The following is a 14,670-nucleotide window of genomic DNA, read 5'->3' as shown; positions in this document are numbered from 1 at the left end:
GATTTGAGGCTCAGTTGAGCTACTGAAGATGTATATTTCTAGGCAAGTAGATAAAGAGGGATAGGAGAAATGAAATTTTAGAAAGGAAAAGGCAAGTGTTTTCAAATGATGAGGTCAAATGTGATAAATGTGAAAAAGGATGATACAATAAGAGGACTCTGAATTACTTGGGTTGAGATTGTCTCATACCTTAACTGGAGCAACAGGTCATAGTTCAGGAGGGGTAACAGTTGCTTTTATCTACATTTTATAAAAAGATACCAATACGATAAGTTGCTCTCTATCAACAATGTTGAAGTTCACATATTCATTAATAAAAAATAGCTTACATTACCCGCATAAATGCTTGATGTGTTCTACAGTTAGCTTCTCTGCTGGACACTTGTATGCTTCCTGTAATCACGTCAGAAGTTCCATTAGAAGAAAAATAGAATCTTGGTGGAGACTCTGCCTTTCTGTTGACATCCAAACTCATGTTATAAAACAAAACTGCAAAAATATAGAGAATTGCAATTAATCTAATTACTGAAATACATGTATTGTTATTTTTGAAGTGATAATAGTTAAAGTTATATGGACTACTGGAAATAATATCTGGAATTCTCTTTATTAAACAGCTTTTTAAAGACTAACCTGAAATATGAAAGAGGGAACAATTAAAAATACAAATTTTAAAAATTGCTTTTATAAAGATTTATGAACTTTCCTCTAGGTTTCTATTAACAACATTAAAATCTTTAGTTATTTGCTTAATCTTTATATAAAAATTTCAAAAATATAAAAATTGTTGCTAATAAAAGTCTTGCATAATGTTTCATATTCCTTTTTTTCTCAGAACATTGACTAAGGAAGTATAGACACAGCACTTTGCTCGAATGTCACTTGGAATAATTCTATCTTACGTGGTTATATGACTAATTTTATATATGACTTTTTTATATTTTAGATTTGTTTCTGATTTGAAGGCTTTTTTTTATACATGAAGTGAACACATGATTAAGTCAAATCTATATATACGGTTTTCTTAAAAATGTCATCTTTCCAGTCTTATGCCCTGATTATCTGTCCTTCCTCTGTATGTTATTGGTTTCTAGTTTGACCTTCCAGTGTTAATTTGTGCAATTTTTAAAAAATTATCTCAATAAATATTCTAGCAGTTTGGCAGGGTTTATTTCAAATCTGAAATAGTAAATATTCATCTGCTCATGAAGATCTCCAAATTTGAAAGAAAAAAAAAAAAAAGGAAAAAAGAAAAAATTAACAAAAACGTCCAAGCCAGATCTTACCAAGAAAGTGAGAACCATTTCATGAATCTAAATGAGTTCTTTGCCATGCAAGCTAAATCTAATAGTCTGCTGAGGTGTCACTCACTACATAGAGGCAATAATTCATAAGTGATAGTTTAAAGAATTTATGCAATTCTTGACATGTTCATTTGTATTTTAGGAGTAACTTACACTTCTAGAAGAATTTTACCTACTTTTTTCAAGGAGACATAAGCATAACATCTATATTACTCTTTACACATTTCAAATAAATCCTTCAATCATCTTTTTAGTTGGAAAATAATGAAGTCCAAGCCAACTGGATTTCAAAATTATAATAACTGAGATTCAATACCTCAGAGAAATAGCACTGCAATTGATATAGCTGTCTACAAGTTCATTGCCCTGAGTTCAGAAAAAAAGTAAATGAAAAAGGTGAAAAATAATCCACTATTAGTAAGAGTTAAAATGTCCTGGTTTTATTAAACATGCTTGCCATGTGAATTATTTCTCCTGGAAGTCATTTTATGATAATTATAAGGTATGCTTCTCCAATAATGTGATGATTATTTATGTGTTTCATATGTTTGTCTTCAACTATTTTTAAAAATATCTGGTCACAATGGGATTGTTAGTAGAGGAAACACTAGTTTTATGTAAAAGGAAAGAGCCTCATCTACTCAATGTGTGTCTTTCAGATTATCCTTCAGCTTGTCTGTGTTAATGTGTAATTTACTCTGTGGTCAGGCTCTCAAATTGCCATTTTCCAATCAATAACTAGATGAAGGCTTGTCCACCCTCTTATTACTGTAGCTCTGGCCATGACTTTTCCAGGACACTATTAAAAATGAGTCTGATCTAAAGTAGAGATGCCAGGCTCATTGTGTACCTTTCAGGTACAGGCTCATTGTGTACCTAATGCATACTAAGACCTCTATTACATATCCATGGCATTATTTAATAAGTATGTGGGCCCTTCACGATGTTTAGATAACAGCAGCCTGCAGGGTCATGAATACAATAAACTCTTGACAGGTCCTAATAGGGGATCATAAACGTTGTGAATTATTAATCTCTAAATGATATGCCCAGATATGCTCTTCTCCTACCACAGGCTCATTTCACTAGTAGTTATTCTTATATTAGCCTAAATAAAACATAATTAGGAACATTAATCTGCTAGCAAAAATACTTATAAAGTCATATATACATGATTTGGGATTCCCCACCACAATTTTGGATGAGCTATATCAATGATACTTTCTCCAGAGCAGATAATTGACAGTTGTCTATACATAGGGACATAGGTGACGGTTCTTAGGAGCTTGTAGTCGCAGTAAATTATTAACAAGCGTATTATTTATAGAAATCAGAATCAAGTCTAGCTTCTTCAATTTTTTTAATATTTATTTTTATGGTTATTATTTTTTTGAGACAGGGTCTCATTCCATTGCCCAGGCTGGAATGCAGTGGTGTGATGACAGCTTGCTGTAGCCTGGACCTCCTGGGCTGAAGCCTCAGCCTCCTCAAGTGCTGGGATTATAGACATGAGCTACCATGCCTGGCTTTCCTCAATTATTGACATTGGATAAAATGTCAATTTTATCCAATGTCAAGAAGAAAGAGATTTCACAGGTTAAGCTCAGTTGGTTTACCTTAAACTAATATAGCAAGTGATACTATGTCCTTTGCTTCTCATAATCTCTAAACAACTACAGCCTTCTAATGTGCCCAACTCATTGGTTAGAACAACGCAAGAATCTGGAAGATGGAGAGGAAAAGCATGCATCAGGTAGCTTCTCTCCCCCGCTCTAAAGAAGATCTCCGTGGTGAAAACCGGTGAGGGCTCCAAGCAGGACTGTGGGATTAATGAATGAACTGCACCCCATCAAGCATTAATATTGTAGGGCATACCCACCAATGTAACCTGGAACTTCCTTGCCCTTATATGAGAAACAAAGTGTTAGATCCATGCACACAGAAGGCCATCCATTTTCAACACAGTCAAATTTCGTTCTATTTACTGACTCAGGGTGGCTTAAAGAAGCGTCAACAATTACTACAGGTCTTGTCCTGAGAAGGAAATAAAAGTAGCAATGTTAATTGCAGAATTATTTTTCCTTAAGAGAAATGCATTTGTTTTTTCAGTTTACATTCACCAAGTAATTTCATGAGTCTTATTATGTGTGTACATACTAATTACATTTCTGTGCACAGGGCAAAATAACTTTTTATTTAAATGTCTAAAAATATTGACTTTGATGATTTAATTATATCTCTGTAAGGTGAAAAAAATACCCTAAAATTCAATAATTAAGCTTCAGAATACCAAAAGAGCATCATGAGGTCACTACCACTGCTGATTTTAAACACCGCCTCCCATCATTTTACAATTAAACCAAATTGCAATTAAGCAGTGAAATATATCAGTCTTACCTTAGCAAGACAGCAGAATCAGACCGAAAAGCACCAACTGCTACATCTGGAGGATAAAAAACAACACAGATTAATGATCATCATTAGTCAAAGAGAATTACTTTTCAGCCATAAATACTTAACTACGTATCACCTTTGACTACCTAAAACACTATTTATAGAAAATTAGAGAATATATGCTAACATCTTATGATTCTTTCCACTTTTCTCTCAATCTATTCATGTACAACATTCATCCCATTATGATATATCATAAACTTTATGACAAAAACAAGTTTACTAAAACAAAATTCAATTTTTGGACTAGAAACATTCACTCAAATTTTTCTAAATAAAAGTTTTCTTTCTTTTCCTCATATATTTGATTTTCATGAGTGCTTTCATGTTTTCAAAAACACAGACTATAACATTGTGTAACTAGCACTGTTAAGCTGAGGAATTAGTTGATCATTTTAGGAATGAATTAAGGAGAACTTTAAAAATGAAGAAAAAAATTATCAGTAAGATGAAGTCTTTCATACCAGTTTTATGTACTTCACTATAAAGCAGTATCTATGATAGAGCTTATTCCAATTTATAAATTATGATAAACTAATTACTCACCTACATAGCCATTATTATCTGCATCAATTTGTCCTGATATAGACTGTCCAAACATACTTAACGATTTGCTGATCTGAAGTCCTTCAATTCTCTGAAAAATAGGAAAGTTGAGAGGGAAGTAGTTTTTGAATACTAATATACCAGAGAAGCAATGATTTAGCTAAATAATGAGCTTTCCCAGGCATGCCTTGGCACATCTACTAACAAAGCTGCATTTTATTTAAATCAAATACTTCCAAGGGTGACAAAATTTTTCCAGCTTGAAATGAACAGGTGACATTTGTGACTAAAAAAATTTACTTTGTGAGCAAAGGGAAAATTATGCTGTACAGATTTTCTGAAATAGTCCTGACTCCCTCTCAAGTCTTTTTAGAGATGGGGGTCTCACTATGGCACCTGGGCTGGCCTTGAACTCCTGGGTTCAAGCAGTCTTCCCAGCTCAGCCTCCTGAGTAGCTGAGATTACAGGTGTGTACCACCATGTCTGGCCTCCTTAGGTCTCTTCAGGCTCTCTATTTACTTCCTTGCCCAACATGAATAACTAAATAAGAATTTGTAAAACAAGATGTCTATAATCACTTAGTGGAGCCTATGACTGAGGCTTTTGATAAAAGCTGACTTTTTAACAAGAACAACCCTAGCCAGATATGTACTTTCTATTCCACATATCTAATTTCATGTTCACATACAGGTTTATAAATATTAAGCTGATATTCGTACTAAGAAAATTAGTATTTTTTTACTGGACAAATACATTTCTTTTATGTCAATTACAGAGAACCATTTGCTCATTTTTGCCCAATCAAAAATAACTGTGCCAGCTAATATTTCCATGCAAATATCAAGGGAAAAACTTTTCTTCTCTGCATATGAATGTCATTTTTTTTCTAGGCACTGAAATGCCATGATTTTTCAACATACAAAAGTGAAGTCAGAGTAAGATCCTGAGATATTATTAAAGTGCTATCATCTTACTACTCAACAGTGAAAAAAACCCAGAGAATCATATGTGTGTTTGATCACCCTGTGCAATCTTCACAAAATATGGGGCTCTAGCCACAAGGCCAAGACACAGTTAATCAAATCCAAATGGGCATATTTTAGAATCATATGGATATTACCTCAGAATACAATTTAGTGAAATACAAAGAGAAATCTTTAATGGGCTACAGACAAGCTAGGGTGGAAATGAACTACAACTCTTATTTATGGAGAAAGGGAGTTTGAAGAGTTATTAATCCCTTAAAATAAGATCATTTGCCACTATAAGTAAACGGTGAAATAAAGTGTTAAGTATTTGAATGAGAAAATTAAGAAAAATAAGTCCACATAAACCCTGGAAGTTTTAAGGATATGCATTATAACCAATGCTTCTTTTGGAAATAGAATAGTACCTTACCTGTGAGAAGGTTGACGAGATCCCATCTGCACGGCCATTGTAAATATAAATAGCACCTTGCAAGTCATCTTCTTGTGGAGCTCCGATAGCAACATCTATCCAATAATTTAAACAATGGAAAAATAAATTCTTGATACAAAGAATGCAACTTCGAAAACTAACCTTATGAACCTTAATTCATATCACATAAGAAAACTCTCTTTTATGAAAAATAACAGTCTTCTCAGACAGAAAAAAAAATAAAATACTATCATCATCATATACAGGATTGCACACAATAGTTTGCACATGGAAGAAAACAGAGTGGAAGCATCTGAGAGGCAGTGTAACAAAATGATTAGACCGCGGGCTCTACAGCCAGACCACTGGGGTCTGATCCGAGCTCTGCCACTGGGCACTGCCACACTAGGCTGGGCCCATTTCTTAATCTGTGTTTCAATTCCCTCACCTATATAATGGGATCATAATAAAAACCACTCTCAGCATAAAGGGATATAACTTATGTAAAGTGCTTAGAGCAGTGCCTCGCATGTAATAACCTCATAATCTGTGAATATTTGATCATAAGAATTTTTATTTTGGGAGTCTAGACTTACCTTATTTGCAAAATGACTTTTAAATTAATTCCTATTCCAATGAAAATGATTAAGGTATCTGTTAGAGATATCTGCACACACAGACACACAGGATTTCAGAAAAAGGATTTGTTCTGTAAAATAATGATTATATCACCTTTCTGTATTATTGATAATTATGTCAGACTATGATACCAAGGGAAAAAAGATCTGATCAACTAATATAAGAAAACCTGAGTAAATGACATGGTTGCTTAGGTGTTATAAATATATAGCACAAAGGAGAAAAATAATATTCTACAGTTGCAAGAGCATTTCATTATTTTACCAAGTATTGTCTATTTATGCATATATTTACTTATATGCAATGGTTTATTTAATAGAAACCTAAAGTAGTTTGTCTTCATGATATTACTTATTACCATCAAATCAAAAATCATTTTATCAACTATAGTGGTAATTTTTGGCTACTATTTCAATGAGGATAAAAATATCTTTGATATATAACTCCATGCTAAACAATGTAAAATTTTAAAAATGCAAAAGCTTTTCTATTTTCAGTTAAAAAGAAATGGTAGACACCTATATTTACTTTGTTTAGACATACTAAGGCTAGCCTCTTTTGACTTGTACAAAGTTTTTCAAACTTTCATATACAAATATGCCCACTCATTTATTCATTCATCGGACAGCTAGTGAGCACCTACTATATTCCAGGCAATTGCCAGGAGCTGGCAAAACAGGGCAGTATCACAATAGGAAACTCATTGTCTAGTGGGGAGGAATGGCAAGTAAGAATAGACTAATAACACAGCATATGAGGAGGAAGTGGTGGAAATTAGAAAAAGCTTCTCATAGAAGATGATGCCCAAGATGAGATTAAAGTATCCATAGGTCATAGACAGGTGAAGAAAAGGGGAAATGCAATTTAGAGGCAGGGAAAAGCCTGTGCAAGGGCAGGGAAGCAACAGGCAGCATGGCACACGTGAAGAATGGCAATTGGTTTGGAATAACTGGAGTCAGATTTGTGCAGAATATATACATACAGGAGCAGAGGAGCAGGAATGGTAAGGAAGAGAAAGAGGAGGAGGAGGAGAAGACGGATGTGAGAAGAAGGAGTGGGGAAAAGTAGTTTATAGGCATTGAAGGGAAGACAGCAATTTATTTAATCAGGGCTGGGTTTATACTTCCACCACTGTGGTTAAATCTCTAGAATTTCCTATATATTGATTCTTCATAACACATGAAAAAAATAACAAGCCTTGGTAGTGAAGTGGTTGATGTAATTCTTACAGTACCTGTTATTAGCAAGAGTGATCTAGATTAAGGCAAATATTTAGGAAAAATACAGATGAGTCTTTTCAGCCAAAATATTAAAAAGGCCCAGATAAATTTTTTTCCATACAGAGGACACTTGGGTGTATTCAATCTCTGGCTATCACATATATAGATTCAGACTCTTCCTGGATTACGCTTGGATCTGTTACATAATAAAGTTCTAGCTATCATTATTCAAATGAGAAAGATATGTTTTGAAATATATACAATAAATGTTTTCCAAGCCTATGCAACTTAATATGGGACACAATATACAGAACATAGGTATTTAATGATTGCTTTTACTTCTTATCTGAACATTTTATTTCATTCTTTTAGTATAAATCAAAATTATTAGTATGTCAGCCAACACTTACACTATGTTTACAATGTAGGCACTGTGATATGGACTTTGTGCAGATTTACCCAAGTAACTCTCACAACCACCATATTAAATAAATACTCTGACTCCAACTTTACAGATGAGGAAACTGAGGCACAAGGTATAACCTGCCCAAGGTGACAGAGCCAGGATGCTGTGGACCTGGGATTTAAACCCTGCAGCCTGGTCCCAGATCCTGTGCTATTCCCATGCTCTATAGACTCATTAACAACAGAGGTCATACCCCCACATTTCCCTTCCTAATACCAATTCCTGTTCTGTGTCAAAGAGGTTCTCTCTCTCTCTCTCACACATACACACACAGACACACACACACACACGAATACTATTCAGCCACAAAAAAAAAAAAAAAATGAAATCATGTATTCTGCAGCAACAGGGATGGAACTGGTGGGGGATGTCATTATCTTAAATGAAACAAGCCAGGCACAGAAAGTAAAATAACACATGCTCTTACTCATAAATCAGTGCTTTAAAAATGTGTTCACATGGATGTATAAAGTAGAATTAAAGGAGACCACCCCTCATATTGACTTATGCCCAATTTCTGCCTCCAAAGAAAGAAAAAGTAAAAACTAAAAGGCAGAAATGAAATCCACAAGCAGACAGCCTGGCCCCACACTCCGGGCCTGGTAGTTATAGATCGACCCCGACCTAATCGGTTATGTTATCTATAGATTACAGACATTGTATAGAAAAGCACTGTGAAAATCCCTATCCTGTTTTGTTCCGATCTAATTACCGGTGCATGCAGCCCCCAGTCACGTACCCCCTCTTGCTCAATCAATCACGACCCTCTCACGCGCACCCCCTTAGAGTTGTGAGCCCTTAAAAGGGACAGAATTGCTCACTTGGGGAGCTCGGCTCTTGAGACAGGAGTCTTGCCGATGCCCCCCACCAAATAAACCCCTTCCTTCTTTAACTCGGCGTCCGAAGAGTTTTGTCTGTGGCTCGTCCTGCTACATTTTGATAGACAATGAAGACTCAGAAGGGAAAGAGGTTGTGTGGGGTGGATGATGAGAAATTACTTAATGGGTAAAAATGTATGTTATTTGGATGATGGATATCCACAAGCTCTGACTTGATCGCTATGTAATCGATGCATGTAACAAAATTTCACTTGTACCCTATAAACAAATAAAACAGAAGTGCTCACTTAATGATTTGACAATATATTAATATTTCAGGTGCACACAAAATAATAGTACAGCTTGTAATTTACAATTGTAGAACTTGTTATGGTTCTGCTCTAAAAATATTCAAACATATAGTCTAAAAGTCAGATAATAAGGCTCAAGATGAAAAAAGAAACTAAACCGATAAATAGTGGTCAAGTCTATTTTACATATGAAATAAAAAATGTGATCTGCTGTTGGTCATGTCAGGTACATTAGTCTGTCTGACCAATTTTTTCATGCTTTTGATGAGTTTTACACTAAATTTTTGCCAAATCAATTGGTCATCTTTTTAGAAAATGGCTTGTGTTGCTTTTCTAAGGACACAGGAAATAGAGTCTGATTTTTTTTTCCATTTGAGAACAACCGAAAAGTGATATGACAAATGCCAAGATAACTTAGGTTTGCTACGCAAAGTACCACAAAAATTTGCATAATAAAAAGACATTAAGTGTGATTTGCATCCAATGTTGGAGTCTCTTTCTTCATAATCCTACACTTCTTGCCATGAACACAAAGTATCTTTATCCATCCACCCCAGAAAAATAAAATAAGAGAAGATGGGGCAAAGTAATAAAGAAACACATAAAGAAAAATAACTTGTAAATTCCTGCTGCCTCATGCAGGCAGACATGGTGGAATGGAATAAAAGACCTCAGCCAAGAACTAGGACACACTGGCCCTGTTTCCACATCAGCAATGGTCTTGCTAATATCTAAAATATAGAAAACGCCTACTCATGGGCAAAATAGAAGATAAAATTAGAACTGGAGGGCTGGGTGCAGTGGCTCATGCCTGTAATCCCAGCACTTTTGGAGGCCAAGGCGGGCAGATCACAAGGTCAGGAGATAGAGACCATCCTGGTTAACACAGTGAAACCCTGTCTCTACTAAAAACACAAAAAAATTAGCTGGGGTGGTGGCGGGTGCCTGTAGTCCCAGCTACTCGGGAGGCTGAGGCAGGAGAATGGCGTGAACCCGGGAGTCAGAGCTTGCAGTGAGCCCAGATCATGCCACTGCACTCTGGCCTGGGTGACACAGCGAGACTCCATCTCAAAAATAAAATAAAATAAAAAAAGAACTGGACCAAGTAGAAAAAGATATACGGCATTATAAACACTCATTGAAGTGTTAATGTAGCCACTAAATGTAAATATGCGGTGAATTATAAATGACATTATAAATAGCGCAAAAATATGCAGGAATATTTTAAAAAATCATTTGCATAATAACCTTCCAGACATAAAGGTATTACCTTTAGGAGTGGAGTGCTGAGGGATTTCAGTGAAACAAGAGCTGTGTGAAGCCCAGGGTCTCATATACAAATTGAGAGACTGCACTGTCCCCTGAAAGTCACCTCCGAAGTCCTCTTCCTAAGTCTCATCGACCGAACACTCTCTGTCTGTCCTTCACACCACTGGAAAATTACTTGGGCTTTTCCCAGGTATAGAGTAATTTTGATAAGGGAATTTGCCTATGTTCATGACAGTTTTACAGCTCTAACAATAATTCAAATTTGTCATTGACATTTTGATGCCACAAAAATAATTTCTCATGTGTACATACATATATTTTTCACATTCAAAAGAGTAAAAATAGTGAATGGTCTTCTTTAAATGTGTCAATTAAAACAAGACAGAGAAATCATAGACAAAATAAGTGTTTTACTAAATAGTGATTTTGTGTTTTTAAAAGAAAGAATTGGGTTGTCTCATACAACACACATGACAAATCAAAATGCATAAACATGGTTTTATCCATAGGTCTTTATTAGGTAGAACCCTTAAACTTGCCACGAAATAAGGCTTATGTTTTCAAGTATTAATTTTATTTTCTACTTGATGGTAGAGCTATAAAAAAGGGTGCCACTATTTTCTTCATTTTCATTTATTATGGCACATATTCTGTACCTGGTATGGTACATCCGACCCAAAATAAATGTTCAATAAATATCACAGAATTGCTGGTTACTTATGAGATGTAACATCAAGCATAATAAAATTTTATTTTTTGTTTTTAATCAAACCAGGCTTGTAATAAAAAGATAAATAACAATTTCTTATTGCTATACATTAAAACTGCACACTTCTGAATGGAGAGATCAGTTATCAGTGAATTGCTTTTCTATGACACTGGATGGCTGCATAGGAGCAGCGCTGACCTGAATTTATACAAACTCTCAGGAGATGTGAACTCAATGTGACGAGTGACGGCAGCAGTGGTCAATACAGGAATGCAAACCAGGTGTCCCGTCCCCTTTCTAGGAAGGGCATAAAATATGACATGATCCCTCTTACAGCTCCAATTAAACAAAACAGCCACAACACCTTCCCTCACCCCCGTCCGGGATGAGGTTATTTATGAAAATGAGCCAATGCCCAACCTGGGGTCCTGGGAGGGTAAGGGAAGTAGGGGGAAGCTAGTGATGGGTGGGGTAGAGAGAGGCTCCCATTCATACATGTTTTTTAAAAAAATTATGTGTAATCGTAATAACCAAAAGTATATACACATATTTTTTCTTTCAGTTTTAAAATAGTAAACAAAAAATCCAGAACAGTAATACTTGTATAACAAGTTACACTATTTTACGTTTAAGAAGGTTCACTGGAAGCATGTATGCAATAACTGACTTTTTATGTAGAATAATGCATTTTATATATTTAAAGTAGATTGTGGTATCTAGGTACAAGAAGACATTAAGGAGATGAGAATTTATAGTACCCCAGCACTTTAATCTCTGAGAAAGCTTTAGCCTAAAATTACCGTATACTAATTGCCAATGGCCTTATCAAGAAGACAATTATGAACCCTAAAAATAAGTATCAAATATTATGTGCTGAACTCCATGAAACTGCACACTCTCCTCTTAAACCTATTCATCATTTTATGCACAGTTTTAACAGACTCAGTTACTTACCACTTAGAACTAGATTGATAAAAGCAAATTTTTAACAGGAAATGCTAGTAGATGCAGGGATTTCAACAACAGGACTGACATCCATGGCAATATGCACAGTTACCACACTACCATCTATTCAATTAGTAAAAAACTTCAATATCAGTGGGTAAACAGCCACTGTCCCCAGGCCCCCCAGTGGCCTGCTCAGAATCTCTTCTTGAATTCCCCAGATCCTCCCACAACATAGCTATAGGGAATGCCTGGCAGAGCAGGGGCTTCCAGAACCCTGCTCCAGCTCTGCAGCCAGCCTCTGTTGGGTTTGGTCAGTGTCTTTATTGTACTGATAGTTAAATACCGTGGTCCAATGAGTCTACGATAACACATTTCCTGCCCATATTTTATTATTTCTGAAATCAGGATCTTCCTTAACAGAAAAATGGTGGGTGTAACAGCTTAATAGGTAGCTTTTAGGGACACATAAATAATAATGCAGTTTCTAATCAATGGTGCCTTAGAATCACTGAAATAAGGTATTTTGAATATCACCCATTATTAACAGTGGTAAAGATCAATGGGTGACAATTGAGGAGAAGTCATATATAACACTAAAGAAAAGAAAAAACTTAGCATGCCATTCTGGCTCCATCTTCTATAGGAAGGAAAACAATACAAAACTTTAATCATATTTTCTTCCATAAACCATTTTAAAAGCAGAAATCAAGCACCAATTTGATAATTTTAATTACCTTCAAAGCCATCATTGTCAATGTCGCCAAGATTAACTATAGATTCCCCAAATCTTGCAGCATATTTGTCACTTCCAACGAGGTTTGTTTCCATTGCATTCATTACTGCTCCCTAGATAGAAAGGGAGAGAAAACGTGTCATTATAACACTCCCTGACAACTTTACACGATTTACTGTTGTAATTGGATATGGATTTTTTCTAATGTGTCAAACAAGTTGGACAAACTACAGACTGAGCTTTAGTACACACATCTCAGTTCAATTCAATAAATATTTATTGAGTCTGTCAACACATAATAGTATGATTAGACCTCAGAGGACATAAAAAATTGTCAAACTCATGATCTCTAGCTTTGAAAATCCAATAAATCATTTTGATAATTCAATTTAGCAAATATTTATTGAGCCTCTACTAAAGACAACACACTGTGCAAAGAGCGAAAAGGTGAAAAGGGGCAAGGCGGTGTGTGCACAAAACACATTCCCTTTCTTCAATAAGCCCACAGTTATAGGGAAGGCTTAGCACAAGCATATAAATGACTGAGAAGTAGAAACTGCTTTACAATATCGAGATGCAAAAAAAAAAAAAATCTAATTATAACAGAAGACATTTCATAAAGGAAATGCATGCCAGGAGGCTATTGAAGGATAAGCATAATTTTGATATACAGAGAAAACTAGCAGCAAAACAAATTCCAAAGAATTTGGCTCTAATGAATGGTATGTATAATGAATGAGACAAAAATGTCAGATTGCAGTCTTATAGTGTAGCGTCTTGATTGTCGAGGAAAATTTACTCTTAATTTAGGGAATAATACTAAACACTGAAGGTTTCTGAGTTGAGGAGTGACATGATTGAAGCTGGCCTTTGGAACCAGCAGCAGTGGAGCATAGATTAGTCAACTGATAACTAGGAAGGAGGAAGATGAGTTACTACAATAAGACATTCAATAATGTAATAATTAGCTGTTGCAATAACAGCTACCAGTTATCTTCTCAAACTTTGATCATGTCAGTCTTTTGTATTAAAAAGAAAAAAAGGCCATGTCCTTTATTCTTCTCAAATTTACTTGGCACCTCTTAAGCATACACATGCTCTTTGTCAAGTGTTTTCACTTGTGAATTTTCCAATAGAAAAATTCTGATTTTTGTCTTTCTCAAACACTATTTCCTCTGTAAAAGCTTCTTGACCCAAAGGGAATCACTTCTTCCACTTTGTATGTACTTATAATGTGCTATGTACCATGTTGTAGTCAATTGTTTACTCCCATTGGTGTCTTCACAAAGATCCTGAAGTCCTGGGGTCAGCTCTAAGATTATTAGCTCTTTTTATAGTCCTGGTTACATTTCAGATACTCACTAAATGTCATTTATTTTATTTTAAATGAACTAAGATGACTGGGAATCATCTTTATAAATATAATCACTGACACTGAAGCAGTGAATGATTGATTCAAAGGAGTCAGGGATAAAACAGCTTGGCTCCTGGGCAAATGTCCAAATTAAGGAGTGGAAGGGTGAAAAGGCTCCAGGGAGAACAGACAAGGTATAGACTTAAGACAATGCAATGGCTCTGAAGTTCTGGAAGGAGAGTTTCAATAGGAAGAGGTGATCACTCTTCTTCAAGTATTCCCTAGTCACAGAGAGTGGTGACTGAGAGTTCGCTAGGAACCCATGAGAGCTATTTTAGTACAAGTAGGCAGAAGCCAGTCACTCAAGTATCATTCTTTCTTGAGTTCATTCAAAAACAATTTCACCTACTTGTCTAGGACTCTTCCAAGCCCTGATGAAACCACGGTAAACAAGACAGACAATCTCTCTCCACAAGGCATCTATACTACAGTAGAAGAACA

At 35.4% G+C, this 14,670-nt stretch overlaps 1 protein-coding gene across 17 annotated transcripts in view; it reads right to left on the bottom strand.

Annotated features, from left to right (window-relative positions):
- Nucleotides 1–14,670, bottom strand: part of ITGA4 (integrin subunit alpha 4) — a 412,268-nt gene that overhangs the window by 38,600 nt on the left and 358,998 nt on the right. For 16 of the 17 annotated variants that reach the window (XR_010149805.1, XR_010149806.1, XR_010149807.1 and 13 more), the window contains 6 exons: nucleotides 12,817–12,928; nucleotides 5,703–5,797; nucleotides 4,305–4,395; nucleotides 3,702–3,747; nucleotides 3,184–3,338; nucleotides 335–489 (listed from right to left, as the gene is read on the bottom strand). Coding sequence is in view for 9 of the 17 variants with exons in the window: in XM_063790615.1 (XP_063646685.1) it covers nucleotides 335–489; nucleotides 3,184–3,338; nucleotides 3,702–3,747; nucleotides 4,305–4,395; nucleotides 5,703–5,797; nucleotides 12,817–12,928 (654 nt within the window). In the remaining 8 variants the exon portion in view is untranslated. Of the gene's footprint in view, nucleotides 1–329; nucleotides 490–3,183; nucleotides 3,339–3,701; nucleotides 3,748–4,304; nucleotides 4,396–5,702; nucleotides 5,798–12,816; nucleotides 12,929–14,670 lie in introns of all 17 variants that reach the window. The other variant, XR_010149812.1, reaches the window with a different exon arrangement.

This window comes from Pan troglodytes, chromosome 13 (genome assembly GCF_028858775.2).
Source record: "Pan troglodytes isolate AG18354 chromosome 13, NHGRI_mPanTro3-v2.0_pri, whole genome shotgun sequence".
Taxonomy (NCBI): Eukaryota; Metazoa; Chordata; class Mammalia; order Primates; family Hominidae; genus Pan; species Pan troglodytes.
The sequence above is the reverse complement of the archived record's forward strand: the minus strand, read 5'-3'. Positions and strand labels throughout refer to the sequence as shown.